The 26,160-nt window shown below is 40.8% G+C and overlaps 1 protein-coding gene and 1 pseudogene across 1 annotated transcript; both read right to left on the bottom strand.

Moving 5' to 3' along the window:
- Positions 1 to 10,066: 10,066 nt before the first annotated feature.
- Positions 10,067 to 11,519, bottom strand: LOC146300664 (E3 SUMO-protein ligase ZBED1-like; annotated as a pseudogene).
- Positions 11,520 to 20,633: 9,114 nt separating this feature from the next.
- On the bottom strand, positions 20,634 to 25,798 carry LOC146300665 (uncharacterized). The gene is given in 12 exon segments (XM_084704273.1): positions 20,634 to 21,312; positions 21,603 to 21,727; positions 22,398 to 22,469; positions 22,472 to 22,565; positions 22,655 to 22,984; positions 23,119 to 23,212; positions 23,628 to 23,764; positions 23,950 to 24,119; positions 24,233 to 24,373; positions 24,464 to 24,565; positions 25,083 to 25,173; positions 25,441 to 25,798. Coding segments are annotated over 10 exon segments (1,581 nt in total). The 5' UTR covers positions 24,558 to 24,565; positions 25,083 to 25,173; positions 25,441 to 25,798; the 3' UTR covers positions 20,634 to 20,988.
- Between the last annotated feature and the right edge of the window lie 362 nt (positions 25,799 to 26,160).

The following is a 26,160-nucleotide window of genomic DNA, read 5'->3' on the forward strand; positions in this document are numbered from 1 at the left end:
TCACTTTTGTTCCAATTTATCTTATAACCTGAAAAGCTACCAAATTAATTAATTAAATTAAGAACTGCAGGTATAGATATAACAGGCTTGCACAGGGTAAGAAGAATATCGTCAGCATACATATGTAATTTGAAATCATGTCCAAGAATCTTTACTCCATGTATGTCGCCATTAGAGGGAATTGCACATGCTAATGGTTCTAAAGCAATAATGAAAAGTAGGGGACTGACCGGACAACCCTGCCTCACACCTCGGTGTAATGGAAAAGGTTTTGAATTGAATCTGTTAGTTCTGATAGAGGAGAACGGAGCACTGTACATAGCCTTTACCCAGCTGATAAGCTTGGGTCCAAAACCAAATTTTTTAAGCGTATACAATAAATATTCCCATTCTATTTGGTCAAAGGCTTTCTCAGCAACTAAAGATGCTGCTATCACTGGCGCGTTACTAGCACTTGCTTTTAACATAATCTGGAAGACCTTCCTCATGTTGTTTGATGACAGTCGGCCTGGGATAAAGCCTACTTGGTCTAGATGCACTACAGATTATACCACCTTCTCCAGGCGGACTGCTAATATCTTGGCCAATATTTTATAATCGCAGTTTAGAAGGCTTAAAGGGCGATGGTTACCCATCAGTGCAGGGTCTTTGCCCGGTTTGGGCAGCAATGAAATAATGGCCTGGCTCATAGAAGGAGGCATACACTCAGATTCTAATATTTCATTAAATAACAACAGTAAATATGGTGAAAGCTGTTCTTTAAAACATTTATAGAACTCTATTCCCAGGCCATCGTCCCCTGGAGTTTTTCCTGATGCCATCTTCATGATTGCGGACTTAATTTCGCATTGCGTGATAGGTGCCTCCATAATAGCTTTATCAGCCGAACTGACAGTGGGGAGGTTAATACCTCCAAAAAAAACAATCTAAGGCTTCTTCATTACAGTTATTCTCTGTGCTATATAATTTAGAATAATAATTCTTAAAAGATTCATTGATTATAGCTGCATCACACTGTAACATGCCATGCTCATCTCTTATAGCTGGAATAAACTGTCTGTTTTCTATTTGTTTCAGTCTATTAGCTAGCATTTTCTCTGCTTTGTCACCAGATTCAAAATATGTTTTTCATAAACGAAAAAGGGCAAAAGCGGTCTCCTCATGTACAAGTTCCTGCAAATTCGCCCTAGCAGAGAAGAGCGAATTCCTTAGATCTAAATTGGATGGATCTAGCATATGCAGCTCTTCTAGAGTCTTGAGCTCAAAGTTTAATTTTGATTTCGCCTCTCTGCGTTTTCTATTCTCTCCCGAAGATAAAATAATTAACCAGCCCCTACATGTCGCTTTAAAAGTCTCCCAGACAGTGGCAATACTTGGTACAGAATATAAATTGATCAAAAAAAGGTACAATTTTCATTTTGGAGTATTATAGTGTTAAGTCGCCACTGTTTGGATTTGCACGGGTTGGTTGGAGGGAAAAATGTGACAGACACTGTGACAGCATCATGTGACAGCATGATCACTTACTAAAATACTATTCATTTTGGTCTCGATAACATTCTGACATCATTATGTGATCTATCCTTGAGTAGGAATTATGTGCCCCGGAATAAAAAGAGTACTCTCTTGCGTCTGGATGTACTAGACGCCATACATCTGTTATGGCAAGCTCAGATTGGAAGTCCCTCAAGGCTGTGGATGTGTGTTTATCTGAAGGGTGACTGGATTGGTCCACTATAGGGTCACAAACAGAATTGAAATCACCACCTATAAGAAGAGGACCTTCCATAGACTGTAATATCTTGGGGCACAGAGATGCAAAGAATTTCGATTGTAAAATATTTGGCGCATACACATTCACTAGTGTTACCATTTCATTCTGTAGCCAACCTGATACAATTGTATATCTTCCCTCTTGATCAACATGAACACTGGAAGATTTAAAAGGCATGTTCAAGGGCAATTAAGATACAAACTCCTCTACTAGCTTTCCCTCCAGGGGAAGAGAATAACTGCCCTACCCAATTTTGTCTTAACTTTTTAGATTCCGTTGCATTCAAATGAGTCTCCTGTAGCATAGCGATATCACATTTCAAAGATTTTAAGTATAGCAAAATCGTGTGTCTTTTGATTTTATTCTTGATGCCATTCACATTCAGACTAATCAAAACTTTTTTGTTCAGTCGAGTATTCATCTAAAGCAGGGCAGCAAACATATTGGACTCACAACTGCTACACGTGCGCCTCCAAGAGAGATACAGGGCACGCAACGACCCCACTGGGGGATTGAATAATAAATAATCAGGTGTCAAAGTTGCATCAAGGGAGGGCACGGGAGACATAAAATCAACAACACAAGACTGCACAAAATACAACACAAGATTATTTAAAATAAAACACAAACATGTTACATAAAGGCTGACATTGCGAGGGAGAGGAGTATTCGCCCTCATCGCCAGCACGTACAGATTGTAAGGCTTCGTTCAATCCGACCCCAATTTTATAATATAAATATATTCAGTAGGACACCCCCTCCCCTTAAAAGAAAAGGCCTTTTAAACATCGAGAAGAAAAAATAAGAGTAAACAAGGGGGGGGGGGGGGGGGGGGGGGCGATCTCGCAACACAATGTTCGCCAATGCAAGGCCGGACAGCCGCAGCACAAAACAACATGCCAACAAAACAAAATAGGCCCACGGCAGACGCAGATAAGAACTCATTCAATAACGCTTGATGCAACCTTTAATAACAATCAAAAAATGAGAATAAACTAACAAACACCCCACAAGAGTGCATTCAATCAAACACGCAGGACCCATTAAACATTATTTATACAATTAGGCAGCGCAGTTTACTTTTTCTTTCTTTCTCTTTCATTCATTCTTTCTTTCTTTCACTTAGCCATCCTTATCTCCAGCTAAGGCTTTGACATTATGGCCAATACAACAATTATGTTTAAATATGAGGTAGACTACCTGCTGAGAAAAGGGTGAGCGTGAAGATCTAACAATCTAATAATATTGGTCTGTACAACATCTCTTTCAATATACCTTGGCTTCTTGCGCGCAGAGCTGTAGAGACATTACAGTCCGTTAACACCGCTTTCACTTGGCAAGGTAGGTTTAATGACATTGTTGAAGTGGGTCATGGCATCCTTGGAACTGGTGAATGACTTGGTCTCTCCATTGAAGGTGATCAGGAGTGTCGCCGGGTGTCTAATACCATGATGTACCTTCGCTTCATGGAGTTTCTTTCTCACATTGTTGAACATGGCTCTTTTCAGATTTTCCTCTGACGTTAAATCCGGGTAAATCAACACCCGCATTAAGAGCTTCTTAACGAATCTGGGAAACCCGGCCAAGGAATTTACTTTGGCAGGAAGGTGCATACATTAAACATATAGGAATCTTAAAACTTAAATATATGGTCTAACTATACTAAAGGTACAAGTCTACCTAATACTAATAAAAAATATAAAATAAAATATAAAGTAGCCAAATACTTTACAATATAAAAATACGAATAGTACAAGAGATACACATAGTACAAAAGATACAAATAGTGTTATATTGTGCAATGTGGCATGGTGTCATTGTGCAGATTGTGAATTGAGTCAGCTCTTGGCCTTGTTGAAGAGGCTAATAGCGGATGGGAAGAAACAGTTTTTGTGGCGTGTGGTATTGAATCTGATGGCCTTCTGCCGGAGGGGAGTGGCTGAAACAGAGTTTGTCAAGAGTGGGAGGAGTTGGCCAAAATCTTCCTCGCGAGCCTCAGGGTCCTTGAGGTGTGCAGGTCCTCGAGGGAAGGCACATTGCAGCCGATCACCTTCTCAGCAGTACAAATGGCAGTGGCAGCAGCATACCAGATGGTGATGGAGGAGGTGAGGATGGACTCAATGATGGCTGTGTGGAAGTGCACCATCATTGACCTTGGCAGGTTGAATTTCTTCAGCTGCCGCAGGAAGTACATCCTCTGTTGTGCTTTACATCAGATTTTGGCACACACATGCATCTGCCAATGAATAGATGGCAGTACAGCCACACAGTTTAATTTGCGTCATTGATGAAAGTGTTTCATTTTAATAAGGGCTGTGAAATGATTAAAAAATGTTATCAAATTAATCACAGGTTTCTGTGGATTAATCATGATTAATTACATATTACTGATTTTCCGTATTTTTGTCATTAGTGTGCGTCTTCGATTTTGCGGTACCTTGATGCTCGAGTCACTCTACGGTCTACAGCTTTTTGCAATACATTTGGCAACTGTGCTAGTCACCTTGTCACAGGCAGTGAGGGCCCTATGCTGTTCAATGAGGGTGGTTTGGCGCATTCGACTTGAACTCCCCTCGCCGACCAACGCATGCTTCGCGTTGAGGTGGTATAGGTTACTTTAGGCTGGCATTGCTTTGGTAAAACGATAACATTCAGTCATTTAGCATTCAGTCGTTTAGCATAGAGTCGTTTAGCTCTAGATAAGAACAGTCGCTCTTATCTAGAGCGATAACGTCGTCCCGCAGTGTGCATATTACACGTTAACGCGTTAACGCGCATATTAACACGTTAACGCGTTATTTTTCACAGCCCTAATTTTAATCTTAGAGACCTGCACCCCTACCACCCTGCCTACTCTTAGCACTATGGTTTATGCCGGAGGAGACGTTAACCACGACACTACCAGGGGTTTGAATGTTACAATACTCATATGGCTCTTGTATGATTGTTTATTGTGGTGATGAAGTCTTGATTAATTATGTTTGTACATTGGTTTTAATTCAGTTTTTAAACTGCGACGAACCAATAAAGTTCATCATCATCATGATACCCATGTTATTGTATGTGTTGTTTATTGGGTTCCTCCATCAGGAGGACCCTATTTTAATTGTTGGTATTATTATTAGGGTTCCTCCGTAAGGAGGAAACCTATTGTTTTCGTTATTTTTATTATTATTATTATAAGGGTTCCTCCGTCAGGAAGACCCTATTGTAATTGGCCGCGTTTCCCAGATTCGATCGTTCTTAAGGACTTAAGAAGGCTCTTAAGAAGCGTTCGGCTAAGAAGGAGCGCTAAGATAGGGGTGTTTCCCAGACGCGTTCTTAATTGCCTTCTTAAGATCCCGCCAAAGAAGCTCTTAGTGGGAGCTGTCCACCGCCGTGGTGTTGAAACTAAATCAAACAATGCCAGGAAAATCGATCACCCACCACTTTATCAGCGCATGAATCACACACAACACTGTGTGTGTTGGCTGGCACAAGGCCGTAATAATAATACATATTGGGGGGACACATCCCCCTCAATATTCAAATCTGGTCAAAATGTTCTCCCAAATATATTGATATAAAAATATATATATGCTACGCTCAGACAGGCAACCACGCATGCTGTCCGAAATTATCATAAAAATGTAATTCGTACCCCCCAATGTTGACTCCATGGCTACGGCCTTGTTTATTGTTGGGAGTAGGGTGGTGCTGATATCCGTGCTTGGTGACTGGTGGTGACGGCGTAGGGGCTGATAGACATCAAAAGAGATTGACAAGCTCCTCTCTGGTCTGGACACCAGCTTGGTGGAGTGCTGCTCGGGATTCGCGGGGGGCGAGGTTGGGGGCTTCATCTTCCGATGATTCCCCATCTTCATCCTCAGGAGGCCGCTCATCTGCTCCAAAGCGCACTGCTTTGTTGTGCAGCGAGGCTGTGACAACAATCACGCAGCAACATTTTACAGGTGACAAGCGCAGGCCCCCCGACGAACGATGGATATATCGGAAATGACACTTCCACCTGCCAAGCACCCGTTCAATGTGGGTCCTGGTGTGTGTGTGGGCCTCATTTAACCTCTCCTCCTGTGGTGTTGCTGGGTTGATCATCGGTGTCACGAGGTAACTCCGAAGAGGGTAGCCACTGTCCCCGAGGAAGATGCTCCTGCCGAACTCTCCTCTGCTAGCCCTCTCCTTCTTTGGCCCACACGAAGCTGTCATCAACGATGTTGACCTGGCAACGATGTCCGTGATGAGGCCATCGTGGTCCACTGCCACCTGAGTGTTGATGGCAGCGTAATGTTTCCTCCCAATCCAGCACGGATCCACCAGGGAGGGATTGTGGATTGGGATCAGTGTGCCATCCACAACACCGATTACCCAGGGGATCCCAGCCATGGCATGAAATCCACTGTGGACCTGGCGGACCTCGTCCCATGTGGTGGACATTTGGATGTGTCCGGGCATGGCGCAGGAGGATCGGTGTCATGGCTGCCACACCCTGTGAAACCGATGCCTTGCTGAGGATGGTGCCGTCCCCCACCACATCCAGGAAGCTCCCCACTAAATAAAAACGTCCGGCAGCACATTCAGTGGGGAGAAGTGCTGACGCACATAGGCCTTTATATAAACTAGCTGGCTTCTCGCACGGCGACGCTGTTGATCAGCAGCGAGAATATGCTGTATTGCAGCCATAGTGTCGCATTTGCGTGGACTTCAGCAGAGCCTTTATATATAGACTGAGGTGGAGCCTCGATCTCTTGATGAGGTTCCAGCTGAGTTCAATTACACCTGTCAGTTTCCCATATATCTGTCAAATACCACAGGGTTGTTGATGTTTTTATATCTAATGTAAACTCATGCAGATGCCGAATGTTTGTGAAAATGTAATGAGTGATAGTAATGATGATTCATTTTATTTATGTAGCTACAGGAACACATGGGCAATTATTTATTTTTACATCGTTATTTTTTCTTATGCTATTATTTTTCTTGCTCTGCATTTATCATCACGCATGGTTTTAGTATTCCTTTGTGTCAGATATAACGTTCCCTGACGCGGCTGCAGTGAGCGTTTGGTCGCTAAGAAGGCTGTTAAGAGTGGGTCAGGCTGATCTTACGTTTCCTTCTTAGTGAAAGATCTTCTTAAGCTAAGAATGACTCTGGGAAACACGTCCTTCTTTCACAGCGCTCGCTCCTAAGAAGCTCTTAGCGCTAAAGAGCTTAACGAATCTGGGAAACGCGGCCATTGTTTGTATTATTATTATTATTATTATTGTAATTTATCTCATGAACACATTGGTAAAAAGTTTTGAAATTTGGCATATTGATACAACATGCCACAACTACGGCCCAAACACAGACTGGCCCACATCAGGCCATAGAGTGGTTGCATTTCCACCCCATTGCTACAATTCTTCTGAAACTTGGTGTGCATGCCTCATTTTTCATGAGGAACAAAAAAGCCTCAAGGACCCATAAGGTCCGCCTTGATGAATTTTCCTGTACAGTGATAATTTGGGAAAACATTCAAAATTCCTCTTCTCTTGAACAAAAGGTCTAATTGACTTGGAATTTGGTACATGTATGTATCATTGACATATTGAAAAGTGTTACTTAAGGCAATTGAATCAAGTACAAAATGGCTGAAAGGGGTGTATTTATGTAAATTTCCACATTAACTCAATATATTTGTGTCACTAAATCAAATGTCATTTTCAATGGTGGGTTTTCAAACCTAATAGGCTTTAAGGTGACATCACTCTGACGTACCGTACACAATTTCACCTTGGTATGTCAAAATATGACTGAATTACAGCTGTTTGAACTTGGACCAAATCTGACAATGCTCACCATTAGAGAAACAGGTTTTTTTTGTACAGTAACTGAACATGCCAATACTCAACACTGAGAATAGCTCAATGAGCTGGAATGGTGACCTGCAAAGTATAAGGTCGTAGGTTCGAATCCAGCCACATTGAGTCTGTCTTAAATTTGAATATATGTTTAGTTAAACAGGATGACATCGTTCTGAAGAACCATGCGCAATTTCATCTTGATATGTCAAAAGATCATTGAATTACAGCTGTTTAAGCTTTGGCCGAATCGAACAAGCCATGCTACAGGATATGCAGTTTTTTTTTTTTTTTACTGAAACTGACCAGAATTTCTTAGCCTTGCGGGTAGCTCTATGGGTTGAAACGTTGCACTGCAAAGCATAAGGTCACAGGTTGAAATACAGGCACAGTCTTTTGGCCTGTCATAATTTTGATTACTTGTTTAGTTAAACAGGCAGACATCATTCTGAAATACCATGCACAATTTCATGCAATTTAACCTTGAAATGTCAACCGTTTCTTAACTTTTGTCCCAAAGCTGACAAAAAACTAATACTCATATCACGCAGTAATATGCTAGTAATACGCAATGCTAGATAATCAGCGTCAGCACCCTTGGGTACCCAGCATGCAGTGCGGCATGTCCAAAAACGCAAAGACTTGTGGAAAATAGTTTGGTTACAACAGCCTTGCAAGGGATTTCAGTTGTTGTGTTCGTTCAGTTAGATGTTTGTAATGTTATTGTTGGTTTGTTAATATAATCTTGTTGGTCACCCTGATTGTGTATGTTGTGTAGTTTAATGGGACCAGAGTCGGCTGCTAAACCGTCACAGGCTATTCTTGCAAGGAGCTGAATATGAACGCTGCCCTGGCCCAGGTGCCCACGTGACTTTAGATAGTTGTGCATTTGCTGAGAGTCTGGAATTGTTTTTGGCCAAACATGAAGTCGTTTTGCTCTCTTATTGTCCAAGTCTCGATCTTCTGCATTGTACATGTTTATAATATTTTGCAATTTTTCGGAGGAACCCGCATCGCTGCTTGCAGCTATATTTAATGTTGGGATTGTTGATGTTAATGGAATGGTTACGGTTAGCCAACGGAACTTCAATCTAAATTTGGAAGATTTGAAGAGTGTGAGTATAACCAGACCCTGGTCTCTGTCACCTGTCAACACTGGCGGCTGCCTTCAGGATCCGTATTTATTAGGGCTGGGAAATTAATTAATTAAATGTTTAATCAAATTTATCACTTATTTCTGTGGATTAATCATGATTAATCACATATTAACGATTTTCTCTGTATATTTTTGTGCGAACAAAATAATTTATGACAAAAAACGATATACATTGAACATATTTTCTTTTTTTATTCATAAAAACAAACAATGGTGCTGCAGCTCAGCAGTTCTTTAGCATTTCTCTTTGCTATTCTATATGGAACATTAGTATAATCATCGTCCTAAACAGAATTCAGGCTTCTTAGCCATTGTAACTGGGGGGACGTAAGAGGTTAAATGAAATAAAAATATTTTCTTTTGAAATGAAACAAATTATTTGGGCTTCTTAGCCATTGTTTTGAACACTTTTCTCTTTTTTTTCCCTCCTGACTCCTAGCTAGTCTTCCTTTATCAGAATCAGAATCAGAAGGGATTTGGGATTTTATCCGCCATGAATGTTTGCACAAACAAGGAATTTAATTTGGCAGGGAGGTGCATACATTAAACATATTGAATATTGAAACTCAAATGTGTGGACTAAATATACAAATAAAATATACAATAAAATATAAAATATAAGTTGTCATAATTTACAATCTAACCTAAAAAAAACAGAGTGCGAGAGAACGATACAATAGTGCAAATTGCAATGTGCAGGGTGTTATTTTGCAGCTTGTGATTTAAAGTCAGTGTGAGTCCTTGGCCTTGTTAAAGTGGCCAACAGTGGATGGGAAAAAACTGTTCTTGTGGCGTGAGGTTTTGGTCTTGATGGACCGCAGCCTTCGGCCGGAGGGGAGTAGCTGAAACAGGTAGTGTCCAGGGTGGGAGGGGTCGGCCACAATCTTCCTCGCTTGCCTCAGGAACCTCGAGGTGTGCAGATCCTCGAGGAAAGGCAGATTGCAGCCGATCACCTTCTCAGCAGTGCGGATAATACGCTGCAGTCTGCGCTTGTCCTTGGCAGTGGCAGCAGCGTACCAGACGGTGATAGAAGAGGTGAGGATGGACTCAATGATGGCTGTGTAGAAGTGCACCATCATTGTCTTTGACAGGTTGAATTTCTTCAGCTGCCGTAGGAAGTACATCCTCTGTTGTGCTTTTTTGGTGAGGGAGCTGATGTTCACTTCCCACTTGAGGTCCTGGGAGAGGATGGTGCCCAGGAAGCGGAAGGACTCCACAGTGCTGACTGGGGAGTCACTCAGGGTGATGGGAGTGAGTGGGGCTGTGTTTTTCCTGAAGTCCACAACCATCTCCACTGTCTTAAGAGCATTGAGCTCTTAAGACAAGACAAATAAGATAATTTAGCCAGTTGGTGAGGCAAACTAACTTGATCACATTTTCTGGCAGTAAAGCTGAACGCTTCTTTTGCACAATGTGCCCTGCGACTGAGAACGGTCTTTCACACAGAACCGTGGATGCAGGAGTGGCTAGATATTTGCGAGCTAGTGAGGCCAACTTCTCATGGGCTCCTGAATGAATTCAGGAGCCCATTCAGAATCTGAGCCCATTACCAGAAGGCTAATTTTCTTCTTGGGTGGCCCTCCTTCAGCAGCTTGTGGAGCCCTCCTGGCCCTGGGTGACTGTTCCTGCAGCAATCTTTCAAGTGTGGTCCACACCTCTGGTATGTCACTCTTGGGTAGGCTCTTCAGGTCTTTAAAATGTGGATCCAGTGCTGTTGCAATTTTGAGTCATTCATTGTTGGTATTTTCTTGACGGGAGGCTAGGTCTGTCTTGAATGCCGTCTTAAATTTCACTACATATGCAGGGTCATCTTCGGTGACTTCCATTACATGACGCAGGTGGCAGAGTGCAGGCAGTACCACAGAGCAGGAGACCTCCCCACCCAGAATTTCAGTTACATACCTTCAGTGGAAACACACACACACACACAGGGAGAGACAGAGGAAGATGGAGGAGGTGAGAGAGAGAATGAAGTTATTAGAACAGGTACACAAATATAATTTGAATGTAATCAATTTATGTTAGCCTAATAGTCACATTATCATGGGGAATCAGGTGGCTGAGCGGTTAGGGAATTGGGCTAGTAATCTGAAGGTGCTAGTTCGATTCCCGGCTGAGCTAAATGACATTGTGTCCTTGGGCAAGGCACCTTACCCTACTTGCCTCGGGGGGAATTTCCCTGGACTTACTGTAAGTCGCTCTGGATAAGCGCGTCTGCTAAATGACTAAATGTAATCATAGATTGCTTACTTGCAGGGCTCTAGAAGAAACACCAGTCTCTGCAGTTTGTCCCATTCCTGTTGTGTCAGCATCACTAGTTTGTGGTTTTGCTGGTCCAGGGCTGTTATCACTGCATCCTTATTGCGGATCAGACGCTTAACCATGTCCAGCATTGAGTTCCAGCGTGTTTGTACGTCTTGGATCAGTGGCTGCTTCACCTGCATGCGGTTCTCTTGATCTGCGTTTAGCTCCGATGTGTTTCGGGGCTGTGTTTGAAGTGGCCGACAATTTTGCGACACTTGGACAACGCATTCACAAATCCGCTGTCAGCGAGGCTCACGGTGATGCTTCTCTGCAAGATGTGAGCGATGCACGGCATGTGTTCATATGACAGTAGTCTAGCCGCGGCTATCATATTACGTGCACTGTCTGTCCCTATTGTGGTTGTTTTGTCTTCAATTGTCCAGTTGCTTGTAACAGTTTGGTACTGTACTGCACATGCCTCAGCAAATTGGCGTTCTTCTGTTTTCATGCACGTTAGTGTAAAAGACTTTAACTTCCATTCGTCTGTGATTAGATGTGCAGTTACACCCAGATTAGATGTGCAGTTACACCCAGGTAGTAATTGGTTACTCGCGGAGGTCCAGTGATCCCCTAACAGCGCCACATGTTTCGTAGCAGCCAAGTCATTTTCCTTTTTTTTCTTTTAATCCTCATACAACGGCACTTAGGAATGCTTGCTTGATTGGACCTGATGTTAGTTTCCTCCAGGATCACAATGACTCTTATTGAGAGACTTGTTGCTCTTGTAGGTTAGTTATAATGAAGTTAACTCTTGAAGTCTTGTAGTCGCTGTGAAATATTTTACTGTTGATTATTCTTCTACAGGTACAATCTTGCACTTTTTTGGGGTTCATGTTGTTTTAATGTGTAACTTGTATAACTGCATGCTCATATGGGTCTTCCCTTTGGCACTTGTTTAGTTTTTCACAATGTATGCTTCATGTTTTGGCCGCTTGCAGTGTTTGGGACTACCTCGTTGATATGATCAGTGACCTATGCTCTTTTGTAAAGCTCTCTCTTGGAAGTCGCTTTGGATAAAAGCGTCTGATAAATGCATAAATGTAAATACAGCTCGTGGATTTTTATCATTATTGTGCGTCTTTGCAGTGTTTTGATGCTCGAGTCCCCCGTTGCCACTCGCAAAACTTCGATGAACCCCTCGTCCTCAACAATATTAAGGGTCTACAGCTTTTTGCAATCCATTTGGCAACTGTTTTGGTCAACTTGTCACAGGCAGACTTAGTGAGGGGCCTACGCTGTTCAGTGAGGGTGGTTTGGCTCATTCCACTTGAACTCCCCTTGCCGATCAACGCATGCTTCGCGTGGTATTTTAGACTAGTATTGCTTCGGTGAAACAATAACGTCTCCGCAGTGTGCATATTTTATAAAAAAACTTCTTTTTTTTTATTATATTTTTTTTTTTATTGAACGTCTTTGTTTTTTTAACACGAACTTTCCATCCAGAAGTTCCCCATGTTCATTACAATTATCCATGTTGTTGGTTTGGATAGCAGCTGCCGTCTGACTGCATTAAAGCGTGACTAGTGCAGATTGGATGGAATTGTGGGTATATGACGTTAAATGCGTTTAAAAAAAAATCCTGTAATTTAATCATAACGCGTTAACGCATTATTTTTCACAGCTCTAGTATTTATCAGTTCCCAGTTTCCTCCGATCCCTTCGTTGTTCTACTGTGTGACGCAGGTCAGTCCTGTTCTACGACCTGAAGCCCTGTGCCACATTGCAGTAGTGTGGTCTATTTGCAGCTCATTCAACCAAGCTGGGGGAAATTCAGATATGAAAGTACAGTCGTTGTGGTAAAGGTCTTGAGTTGTAATTGTATCATAGCTCATGTGATGTGCCTTTGCTAAGGAACAACCTATTTTCTCTCATATGTATTCATTGTTTATTATTATTTCCCTTAAAACTCTGTAAATGTTTGCACTATATAGACAATTTTGGTGTCAAAATGTGCGTCTTGGTCCCTGCTTGTATCTGCGCGAACGTTCCATTTTGTGGCAAAAAGTTAAGCTAATTGGTGGATAGTCGCAATCACAAACATCATAAACATGCGCACGATTACCGATAGTAGAACATCGGTTTAGTGGCTCGTTAACTCGTTAAGACAGCTGCAGAAACGCCACAGGCAAAGGCCAGGGTGACAACATGTAGCTAGCTATGTTTCCAGGCTGTGATATCACCTGTATTTTTGTATGCCCTTCAACTGGTTAGCTCCTGTAATTCCCACACAGCGGTAGTCTAGTAGTTAGGTCAGCTATACAATTTACTTACAGGTCCAGAGTTCAGGGGTCTCATTTATAAAGCTTGCATACGCACAAAACGGAGCTGAAAATGTGCGTACACCACTTTCCACACAAAGGTTGTGATTTATAAAAAACAAACTTGATGGGAGAATGTGCGGTCCTCCACGCAAACTCTGACCCTCCCGTAGGCCTACGCACATTTTGAAAACAGTTGGAATTGGCGATGCAGATGACCATACTGTAGTAAGACTGCAGAAATTGAATGTGGAAAGAACATTACTCGTAATATTTAAATATTTTGTTTTCCTGACACTATTTTTTCATTCTATTTCATGATTATCATGAAGATTACATCCAGCAGTGTTATTTGCGCTTGTATTGAGTGATTCTTGTTCCATAAACACCTTGTACAATCCAACTCAAACTTTAAATAAAAATTCAGCGCTTCCTCACCATCAGATTGTCCACTACGGGAGTTCAGGAGGGAGAGATTCCCCCGACAGCATGGAATACAGGATAACATCACATATCCTACCTTTAGATAACTGCAGAACACAGTGTATAACTAAATATATGTATTTAATACTGTGCAAATATCCTCAGATGTCAAAAACTGGAAATACAGTCGTCAAGCTCCCGTGCAATCTCTACACTCTACGTCCTCGTTATCAGTCCAGACTTTAATAGATTACTGTTCATAACAAAACGCTTTTGTTTTCAAATTGTATCTCGACTCGCAGTATCACTGCCACAGTTGACTGCCACAGTTTTTTTTAAATTGGTGATCTACCGGCCACCACATTTTCGGAGTTTTCGGGCTCCACCAATTGGCTAACAGTGTCTGAGAAGTTGTCATGCGCTATGATTCACCGTAAAGAACAATCGTATGCCAGGGTCATGATGAGATACTAGATTAGCATTCATGAGGTGCTTTGCATTGACTATTTATGGTTAAAAATGGGCGTGTTCAGGGCGGGGTACAATGCTGATTCACGTACGCACACTTGTGGGTAATCTGTGATTTATAACGGGAACATTGCGTACGTGTGTGTACGCACGCTTTTATAAATCTGAATTTTTGTGTGCGTACGCCATTTTAGGCTTTTGGGCGTACGTACACTTTTAATAATAATCCTACACACAGTTTTATAAATGAGACCCCAGGTCTGAATCTCGGAGCACAGGTGCTCTTCCGTAGCAGATAATCCAGTTCTACAAAGCACATGATGTACCAGTGTTGTACCAGCTACAGTACTAGCTACCAACCAGTTAGCGTATACTTATTCAGCTTTGTTTTCCCTGTATTTGCGCTGTTGAGCTAGTATTGTGGTGGGACTGATATATTATTCAAGTAATTAACCAGATAGGGGGGTGAGAGAGGACCGAGGTGAAGTTAGTTTCATATTCGACATTCGACATTCGTCTCACATTCGGAAGACGCTACTTTGCAGCGTCGAGTTAGGGACCGGGTGAAAATTACCCATACAATTTTGAAAAATGATGACATTTATAATATTTGTATGATTATAAAACCTAAAAAAAAACAGCAGAGCATTCCAACAATGTTTGACCTACTTCCACACCCTTTACTTTTTCAATAAAACCTTTTAAAAAATGACAGAAAATTGCTAATCTCTGAAAATAGCATGAAATCCTTGCTAATCTCAATAACTTTTCCAGACTTGGGTCAAAAAATCTCAAATACACACCATATTATTCTAATACTGTCTGTCCTACTTCCACACCCTTTACTTTTTCAATAATGTGTTTTAAAAAATGATAGAAAATCGCTAATCTCTGAAAATAGCATGACATCCTTGCTAATCTCAATAACTTTTCCCATCTTGTTTCAAAAAATCTCAAATATACAACATATTATTCTAATAGTGTCTGGCCTACTTCCATACCCTTTACGTTTTCAATAAAACCTTTTAAGAAATGATAGAAAATCGTTAATCTCTGAAAATAGCATGAAATCCTTGCTAATCTCAATAACTTTTTCAAACTTGTTTAAAAAATTCTCAAATACACACCAGATTATTCTAATAGTGTCTGGCCTACTTCCACCCCCTTTACCTTTTCAACAATGCTTTTTTTTAAATGATAGAAAATCGCTAATCTCTGAAAATAGCATGAAATCTTCACTAATCTCAATAACATTTCCAGACTTGTGTCCAAAAATGTCAAATAAACAGCAGATTATTCTAATAGTGTCTGTCCTACTTGTAGTCATGACAAGGAACGTTTAGCCAGTACTTTCTCCTGACCCCGAACATCTATTAATCCTGACACATAGACACAATCTACTCTTATTAATAGCAAGTTTACATGAGAACTTACTAACTAGTATCCAATGACTAGTTCTATTGATAAGTGAATAATGTAAGCACATAGGAAATCCCAATTTCTTCAAAACTCTACTTTCATTAGCTCCCTTGCATAGACCTTGCGCGCGTGTGTGTGAGTGTTTGCATCATTAACCCTAGTTGAATCTCTGGTTCTGGTGTCAGCCATATAGGTGTCAAGCAAATGGTCACCAGAGTTTACGTCTCCATCTCGCCCAGGTTTGGGAGTAGGCCTCTCTTTGCACACAAGGAATGCTGAACACAGTATCATTTTATACAGAATAAAACAGTTACATCTTCAATTTTTCTGACAGGCAGACACTCCAAGTGATGGGGTGTGTCAAGGGGTTACATCAGAGTAATCTTACACATACCTCCCTCTCTCTCTCTCTCAGTATCAGTCAGTCAGGTCAGTATCGACTGGATTCAAAATATTCCTTGTATATAAAGTGTTTTACCTAAGACTTGACAGCTGAGACTGTCAATTGATCCCTTGTGGTGGATTGTGATCCTGTCTTCCTGCATGACATGATTACTCGTCTCCTATAACATTTCAGAGGGATTTAATGCTATTTTCAGATATTAGCAATTAATTGGAATTGTATTCAAAACTTTATTGAAAAAGTAAGGGTGTGCAAGTAGACCAGACATTATTAGAATAATCTGGTGTATATTCGAGATTTTTTGAAACAAGTTTGAAAAAGTTATTGAGATTATCAATGATTTCATGCTATTTTTTTTTTAGATTAGCGATTTTCTATCATTTAAAAAAAAAAGTTTTATTGAAAAAGTAAAGGGTGTGGGAGTAGGTCAGACATTGTTGGAATGCTCTGCTGGTTTTTTGAGGTTTTATAGTCATACAAATATTATAAATGTCATCATTTTTCAAAATTGTATGGGTAATTTCACCCGGTCCCTAACTCGACGCTGCAAAGTAGCGTCTTCCGAATGTGAGACGAATGTCGAATATGAAACTAACTTAACCACGGTTGAGAGAGGGGTATCAACTGATGATCTTAAGTCCAATTGATTCCATTCAATATCCGAAGGATTGGAGTGGACAAGCGACAGGCGGATAGCCGGAGACGCGGATAGCCGGTCACACTACCCCTTAAGGTGCCAGTATGGTACTCCGACTCCGTTACGGATGGGCGGGCCGCCGGATAGGACGGATTAATTAGCATTTCTGTTGCCTTTATGGTTCTCCGAAGGCTGGGGGTGCTGAAAACAATTCACCGCCAGAACAGTAGGTGGAGAAGCGGTTTTTTGTCGAAAACACGTTGCTTTGTTGCGTCTTTGTAAATTAGAAATCGTCGTTGTTTATCTCCCACCTCTCATCACACGTGTGACACTCTTACCAGCTGTCACTAGTCAGACGATGAGTGCAGCAGGTGCAGTCACATAATATTATATTAAAGACAAACTCAAGGCCCGCCACGTCACTTTATGTGGCCCGCGGAAGATTAATGGGCTATTGAAATAAGTCTACGCTGCTTTACAGCGTGCATTGACCATAAACGACATCTCTCACCATGCATTTCAATTGTGTTACGGCAAAGTGACGACATCCCGCCTCTAGAAAGCAGTGTATGCACATCAGTGTTAAACGCAAAGTTTAACTGGGTGAAGGCGAGCATGGTTTGAATGACAGCACTCCAATGCAGCCGGTTCTGCGAACGTACCCCATGTGCATTTTCAGCCAAGGTCCTCGGGCATTCAACCCAAGTTGGTATCGCTCTCGAACTTGGTTAGAGTACTCAGCCAAGTTAGCATGTTTCTGCTTCCCTTATCGACAATTTGGAGCCAGCAATGATGAAGACATCACCTTCATTAGACAAGGTTTTACCTAGGCTATTGGAAAACGGCAATGTTTATTTTACATAAAGCTCAAAAAGCTATTCTGCGTTCAGATGAAGGGCAAAACAAGTTTTGCTCTTGCGCTATGCGCGCTTGCATTTTGTCACCAAACACTGAGAAAAATTTGCTAATGTAACCTCCAAGAAAAACAGCAGATTGTCCAAGAATTAAAAGGCGGACTTAAATTGCAGCATAATATGCCCTATGTTCACAAAAGCTACAACAAAAACACCATGTTTTTACATCGTTACTGACGTTACATCGTAGTTACAACTGGCCCTTTGACGGCAACCATGCTGATGTGGCCCTCGGTGAAAATGGGTTTGACACCCCTGCGAAAGGCTCTGGTTTTGTGAATTCATTTCTCCACCAAGTGTATAATCCAATGTGAAAAATGATAAACAAAAATACTGATATAATTGGAAACAAAAAGATCCATACAAACTGTATGTACAGTCAAAACTACAATGTACACAGCAAAATCGCTAGTGTTAAATCAACTCTGAGTGTCAAATTTAACACCCAGAAAGTGTGCATATGCATCCACTATTTTGGGTGTTAAAGTAACACTTTTGAAAGTGTTAATGATTTTACACTCACACAGTGTTAATTCAACACTAAAACGAGTTGAAAATCAACACTGGCCAACACTGAGTAGTGTTATTAATACTCTACACTAGTGTCAGTGTTAAAAAAATCAAAACTGGCCAACACCGAGTAGTGTTAATAATACTCTACACTAGTGTCAGTGTTATAGAATCCACACTGCCAGACTACACTGAGCAGTGTTAATATTACACTAGAAACTACACTGGACTCCAATTTATCAACACTTACAGGTGTAAAAAAAAAAAATAACACTGAGGGTGTAGAACGTTGTGGACCCACCCACCCTCCTCCCCAGCCAAAACCACAATACAAAAGGCAATACAAGAAGTAATTTCACAAAATATTGTGTATTGAAAGCACAGGTACAGCACAAATGCAAAACGGTCTTAAATACAAGTACAGCATGGAGTCACACAAAAACAGAGTATGGGACAATAAACATTTGGTCGTCAGAATCACTTGAAAATTGCCTGTCATACGGCCTGTAGTACATCAGATCATCTACACACAGCAGCGCAAAGACATTGTTTTTCTCCTCAATGCTAAATGCATTTAAGTGATCATCAAAATACATTGTTGAGACAGCACAAGTTAGAAGATAAGCACTGTCATCTTTAACAATAACACTGACAATCCTGTTAAACAAAGGCATCTCATTTTCAACAACAGAACATACATACATCCCAGGCTGATACTCTGTGCCATAGCTTTTGACCCAGGAAGTTGTGGAAACACATGACAAATCGAAAGTTTCATTCAGCGCCTCACTGCCCTCCAAACTGCTGACCAAGACTTCAGTAATGGGGCCGAATTGGAATCTTTTAAAATAAAAACCTTCAAAATGAAAAGCCAGTTGATTCTGATGTCTCTTTGCCAGTGTTTTTGTGATGTTTTTAAAGTTCTTCACAGACCTTTAAAAAAAGTTGTGCTTGCCTTCAAACCTCATGCACCACATGTGTAATAGTGGCCCAATCTTTCTAATACACCTTGGGTAATGTATCATGTGGTGGTGCTTTGGAAGCAGATTTCGCTCTGGAAACACAGATTTAAAAAGCTTGTGATGATCGAAAATCAGATGTTTCAAATAGCAAGTCATACCATGGGTTACAATAGGTGAAAAGACAATGTTGACGATTTGTATTAAGAGGAGCAGCAAGTTCCAGCAGCTATCATTCCTCCCAACTAAATCTCCAAACATCAATGGGGTATTGCGCAAGAGGCACCATGACTGAACAGCACTAAGGCCAAGATTGTTGCTATCATCGTCCAATTTTACCCCACTTGGCCGGTTTTTTCTCTGTGTAAATCCATAGTTAAAGCTCATGATTCTTTCTGACAATGAGCTTACAGATATCGAGTTCTTTATCAAGTACTGAAACACAAGCTTCAACTCGTACTGCACCACTCCTTCCAGTAGATCATGCATTATATCTACAGCGTAGTTGTCTGAAGTATGGAACAGCTTGAGGGAATTGAGAGGACATGCTTTTTTCACACCAAATGTTGAGGCCAAAGCTGGATTTTGTTGTACGGCAGCACAGTGTTCTGAATGAAGGGCTTTAGAACGTAGAGTTAAACCTGGATGATCTTCACTGAAAACTGATTGCATCTCTCCCTTTTCAGTTAAACAAAAGCGACAACAGTACTTTGCACTAAACGATTCGACCAAACCAAAAAGGCCGTGTATAGCCAAGTTGTCACCTGTAACCTGAAAAACTGAACCTTTCAAAGGTGTGGGTTGAAAGGGCACCTGCATTCCTTCAGCCTCTAACATCTTTAAATCATTGAGAAGTGGCTTTAGAATGGGATCAAACCCATATTTCTTTAAATCCTCTGAGTGAAAGAGGGCAACAAGATGTATGTTCATCAACACAGAATTAAGCTTCGGGGACAGATTTCTCAAAATAAAATAAATGCAGCCAAGTTTGTGAATTCCCTTTTTTGAGCCTAATGGATTAGCAGTTTCAAAATCATCGTAGTAGAGCTGTATCTGCAAAGCATGTTCTTGTTGTGAGAATAAAATGTGGTTCCTGAAGTAGGAGCCATCATTTACATCTCTGTAAAAACCCTCCTGGTGTGGTTAAGTTTTTTGGAAACTGTTACAAAGTTCACTGTTCCTAAACATAGATGACAGAGACCCCATGATTGGTACATACATGAACTTGTCGTTTACAGGAACTTGCCTGTATGTTCCTGTTGTTCTATCTCTGCGTGTATCAAAACGCACACCAAGAATATACTCCACTGGTTCCACTATTTTCCATTTTTCTTCTAAGTGCTTCTTTCGTTTAGATTCTGTGTTAAGAGATGAAAATGGATTTTCAAGTTGACCAAAACAGTCCTGAACTTTTTCTAATGTTTCTCCGGATGCTTCAGATGACAAACTTTCAACAACAGTTTCTTTTGCATGGGCATGGATGTCATCGACCAGTTCCTCCATTGAACCAACTAAACACTGCACCGTACTTTCAGGAACTCCTGAGGCTTGCAGTTGAGCAATAACAGAGCTGCACATGTCTAGTATTTTCGTGTTATCCATTGGAATGTGTGTGACAGTCGCAGGAGGATCTACATTAAGTTGTTGTGAAACAGAAGCTCCAACATTAGTTGCAGGACCAAACTCAACATCACTGACGGAATCTGAATCACCACCATCCTTATGTGCTCGAGATAAGTGCCGCTGGTAACCAAAGTATGTGCAAAAAACAAATGAACAACCAGCCTCTCCACAATGCAAACGCAAAGACCTTCCTGGGTACAATCCATGCTGAAACTTCAAATGTCGACATAACAATGAACCATTTCTGTGCTGTACCTTGCAAATGTAACATGTGAACATTTCAAGTCAGAAATTAGTTCCTCTTCAAAATGAACTGTGAAGAAATCTTGCTCGAATTTCCTTCACCCGAGGACTCTCCTTCACACTGCCAACGTCAATGCCATACACGGTTGTCTGGATGAAGGTGTAGAAGTTGCACAGCGCCTCATCGTAGGACACAGCAAAAGCAAAATGTGCCTTGAAGAGCTCGTCAAAGGCAGCAACTCCAGTCTGTGTCTTGGAGGGAATGGCCTTTTGGTCCAGGATGATGTAGAAATTCTGGATGCTGTTTTTTCGTTCTCCAACACACAGGAGAAAGGGCTGAGCAGGGCCAGTTTCCTTCAGGAAGGTCTCCATGCTTCTCCCCACCTAAGAGAGAGGGAGAGAATGAATTCCATGGAATAAAATGTCGGGATTTGGTGCGGAATGCCAGCACTGTTTCCTAGAATTAGGATACATTCTTCAAGCAAAATTATTAATTAATTATTATTAATTCATTTCATGAGCAATTAATTTCAAATTAGGACAAAGCTGAACTTGTTAGAAAGAAGAAATGTTTCAAAAGAAGAAATTTGCTACACCCCATGTCACAAAATGACTATCAGCCCTTGAGAACCCAATACTACTAAAATACTTTAAACACAATTCTGAGAACAGACCTTAAGGAACTTCACCAGGCGGACAGCAGCATCTGTTGCGCTGATCTTTGCAGACTTCTTGCCCTTGGATGTTGGCGGCAACAGGTGAAGCAACAAGCAGATGGCGGCAACCTCACAGTCCCATACTACAGAAAAAAAAAAACACCATTGCAGCTACCTGAATTACTTTACCAATGTCTTCTCAATGTTCACTTACAGAGACTCTGAATTGGCTCTAGATAGCTTTGTTGACTGTTAATGTTAAATGAAAGGAAACCAAAGGCTGCCTGAAAAAAATCAATAGTAAATCAGCAATCTTACAGAACAGCAGCTTGAATTTGTGACAATATTAATTTAAAGTCAGAACATTGAACGTTTTAGAATACTTTTTCTTTCAAAAATGAGTGCAGGAAATTCAATTTATTGTAATATACATTGGCTAAAAGCAATTGGGTTGAAATTAAGGCACTTGGGGTATTATCTTTACATTTTGGTATAGGTATATTTAAGCACTATATGTATTATAATAACTATCAATATGAGGACAACCTGGGCTACAAGTATTATTTGTGCTGCAGTGATGTAATTTTAATGTAAAAAATAGTGATTGCACAATAAAGACAAAAAAGAAAACAAACTGGATCACAGATATTTGTTGATATGACACAAACAGCCATGTTCAACAACCTTTTTTGTTGCCTTAAACACTTGAGTGAAAGTCAGCAGATAAAAAAAAAAAAAAAAATCAGGCTCTAAATTATATTTGATGCATGGAATACAGGCATGTGTAGTTTTAAGTCTCTTATTTACACTTACCACCATCATCAGATTCCTGTTGGGCAGACAAAAGGAGGTCATCCACGTGCACACTTTGAGGAAGATTTTTCACTCCGCAATGATCCTCGGTTTGAAGAATGTTGGCCATTTAGCGAGGAATTTACCAGTCACTTCATCACCAAAGAGCATATTGAAGTCTTGGTCGATCTTAAACACAAAATATGACAGGAAAAAATACATTAGAGAGCAAACAAATAAAGACAGAACAAAGCTGTCAACAAGTCATAATTTCTTACCAAGCCTGGTGTGTCCAGGAATCTCGGAAAAAGGTCTAGGACAGTGGAAGCTGTTGCTGGGTCTTGACCAACCTTTTGTCTTTTCTGAAATGTTGCCCTCATTTTGTCTTGGACGAGGGTTGTGTCACTTGAGTGCCTCATCACTGATATAGCTTCATTGCATTCGTCACCTGACAACTGCCTCACAGGTGAATGCATGCTGCGATGAGTCTTAGGGCCATCCTGAAAGCTGGACCTGGATTTCTTGATCTCTTGAGCAGAGTTGCGCTGCACAGTCTTCAGCCTCCATGCCAGGTAACCAGAACCACTCTGGTGATCATAGAAATGCTCCTGTAGATTACATAGCAAAAAAATAATCCATTACCTGGTTTAGAACAAGGAATGATCCTGAACAGAGCTGTCATGCGTGTAATTCAATGCACTGAAACACTGCAGCATGGATGTATATTTATATCAATACTTACATAACCATTCTTTGAATCCGGGTCCTTCAAATTTGGGAACAAGGTTGTAATGCCAAGTGCATACGTACTGCGGATATTTACTGGAGGGATCCTCCTGCAAAAAGATAGATGAATTACTAAAGTGATACTTCACCCATAAATCAAGTGACTGAAAAAAGGTTTAATTGCAGGCTGTGATAGATTTTTTTTTGTAAAAAAAAAAAAAAGGAGACTTTTCAGGTAATAGTTTATTTTGAAATATAAAAAAAACATTAAGGGAAAACAGTGTAAAACATGTAAGGGACATATTGAAACTATGGCTGCATATCTAAGACTTGGATTATGCAGCACAAAGGCTGAGAATTTGCTGTGTACATTTTGCTTTTGTTGTGCTGTTGTCAATATTATTCATTATTACTGTAATCATGATAGAACAATATATATTTGAATTGAACACAGAAATAATTGTTAAATATTATATTATGAACATTGGTCAAATCAATATGTGTTTATAAGTGTGCAATACTTACCCATGGCTCTCTACCATGTCAGCCACAAGCATGTTGATCATCCTTCTTCTTGTACCATCCGACAGACTCTTTGTTTTCTCGTATTCTTTGATTATTTGGTCACCGTCCGGCTTTGAATGCAGGGCTGCATTGACAATCTGAAACAACAATTGCCTAGCATTCAGACATTTAAAGTAGACGGCAAAAACATATTTAAATGGGGTTAGACCAATACATTTCCTCTCTGGAGTGTTGCCCCTTTCGCATGTTTTTTTTCTTCTTTTTTTAAACCAATAATAATTTATTATCTGCAGCTTGAGACCTTAGTTTAAAGATTACTTACATCGCGAGCACTGCTGCTGTCAGGGGGTCCTTCAATCAGCCGTTTTCTTCGAGCTTTGGTGGATTCTAGTATAATTGTTGAGTCTGAGCTTGGAGATGACCCATGGGATGCACGTGATGGTGACCAATCAGTTAAGGATGAGCCCTCTGAAGAATCTCCAAAACTGTTGTCTACACACACACACGCACACACACAAAATCATATTTTTTGTATAGAACTAACTTTGGATATAAATTATTACATTTAAAATAGTTAAGAGAAATACTAAGTTGCATTTTCTTACCATTGCAATCTTCAGTGAAGGCCTTGAAGGACACCTGAGATGACTTCAGAAGCTCATCAAAGATGTCAGAATCCACTTCAACTCCTGCAGAATCCTTGAGCATCAAAGCAGTAAAACCTGACAAATTGAATTTTGCCAGCACTAAAACAAAAGACAATTTGGATTATAGCATAACTTCCAAGTAAGTTACACAAAACAGAAGACGTGGATAAAGTTTGACACTTTAGTTACCTCCTTGTAAAAATTCAGAGAAATTGAAGACCTCCTCCACCTTTGGTACCCTGACCCATTTGCTCACCCCCTTATATTCGACAGGAACCAGCATGTCTTCACCTTCAAAGGAAAGAATGGCATTTATATATAAATAAATAAAACACATTCTAAAAGGTATAAAACAACATGCACATGATTAAACAAGACAACATAGTTGGTTTTAAAAGGGGGGACTGAGGTTAAGAATGAAGAACATGATTATTCCTCCTCTCCTCTTATCTGTCCTCCTGTGCTGCTGATGTGAGCCTGTCTGTGCTGCTGCTAAAGGGAGGGGGGCTGATATCAGATCAACAGCGCTATACAGGCAAACTAAGCTAAACAGAAGGGACATACAGACAGCTTTCTGTTAAGCTTGTTTGTAAGAGTTAGCTAACAAGCTGTTAGCTGCTGCTGAGATAGCGAGCTACAGAGCATATTAAAAAATATCTGTGCTCGCAAGGGTTTTATTCCGGCATTGAGATAACTACCGGAGTTTGTTGCGGCTATGACTAAACATAAATATATCTACATTTACTACTCCCTCAACAAGATACTAGGCATTATTAACTTCTCCTTATGAATGATAGCGAAAACTCACCTCTCTCCTCTCCTTCCTCGACTGTTCCCGCCCTGTCCAGCTCTCCTCAGTTTACTCGTCAGCAAAGTGAAACTTATCTTTTCGATGTTTGCTAGTAAAAAGAAATACAAGCACATTAATAAAAAATAGTCGCAGATATTACTGATATTATACTATCTCGACAGCCGTTGTCTAAAATTAGCTACCATCTTTACCAAGTGTAAGCTAGCAATTGCCAGTTCGACAAAAATCTATTTAGAATGGGATTAGAAAGTAACAGACAGCATACATCCATACAAAAGCAAAGTAACTACGATTTTTCGAATTATTTAAGCCTTTATCAACTGCACAACATTAACATTAACCGAGTTTGACTTACCGCAGCGGTTAGAAAGATGGCTACCGAAAGTTCTGGATCAGCTCTGGATGGCGCTTCTTTGCCGGAAATGCGAGGGTGTGGTCAATTTAACACTCACGGTGTAGAATCCCCCCCCAACGACCAAAATCTACACCAACACTTTCATCAAAAAACTCTCTTAGTGTACATTTTTATCTATTAAGTGTTAAAATAACACTGCACCCTGTTGATTAACACCAACACTGAAAAAGTAACACCGGCAGTTTTGCTGTGTACTACTCTAGGTCACTAAACTGTGGCAGCCAGTGCACAGACAACAAACTCACGTTTCTGAATTCGCTAGAGTAGAGCATAAACTAGCTCACAATAACATTTATCTCCAAGAAGTTCTCATCACAGACGTCTTTCAAAAAGACGACCTTAGAGAAAACGCCTTTCTGTCGAAGTCGGAAATGATGTCGTCTGGAGATGATGTTGTAGCGGACCAATCACGGCCAAGGGGTATCCGTCGCGTACAGCACGGCACGACGGATCGACAGGAATTTAAACGGTGCACGGGAAAGGTCTCCGTCGGCCCCGCAGACGACGGAGAGGGCGTTTCACGGCGTTCCAACCATGCGTAGGCCCTTCCCATGTGTCCGTAATCGTATAGTACGGAGTAGCATATAACGACCTTCAGACAGGGACGTTGTTACTGACACGTAATGATAATTTCTAGTAAACTTGTTATATTAGCTAGTT

Source organism: Hypomesus nipponensis, chromosome 2 (genome assembly GCF_054491055.1).
Source record: "Hypomesus nipponensis isolate SF chromosome 2, ASM5449105v1, whole genome shotgun sequence".
Lineage (NCBI taxonomy): Eukaryota > Metazoa > Chordata > Actinopteri > Osmeriformes > Osmeridae > Hypomesus > Hypomesus nipponensis.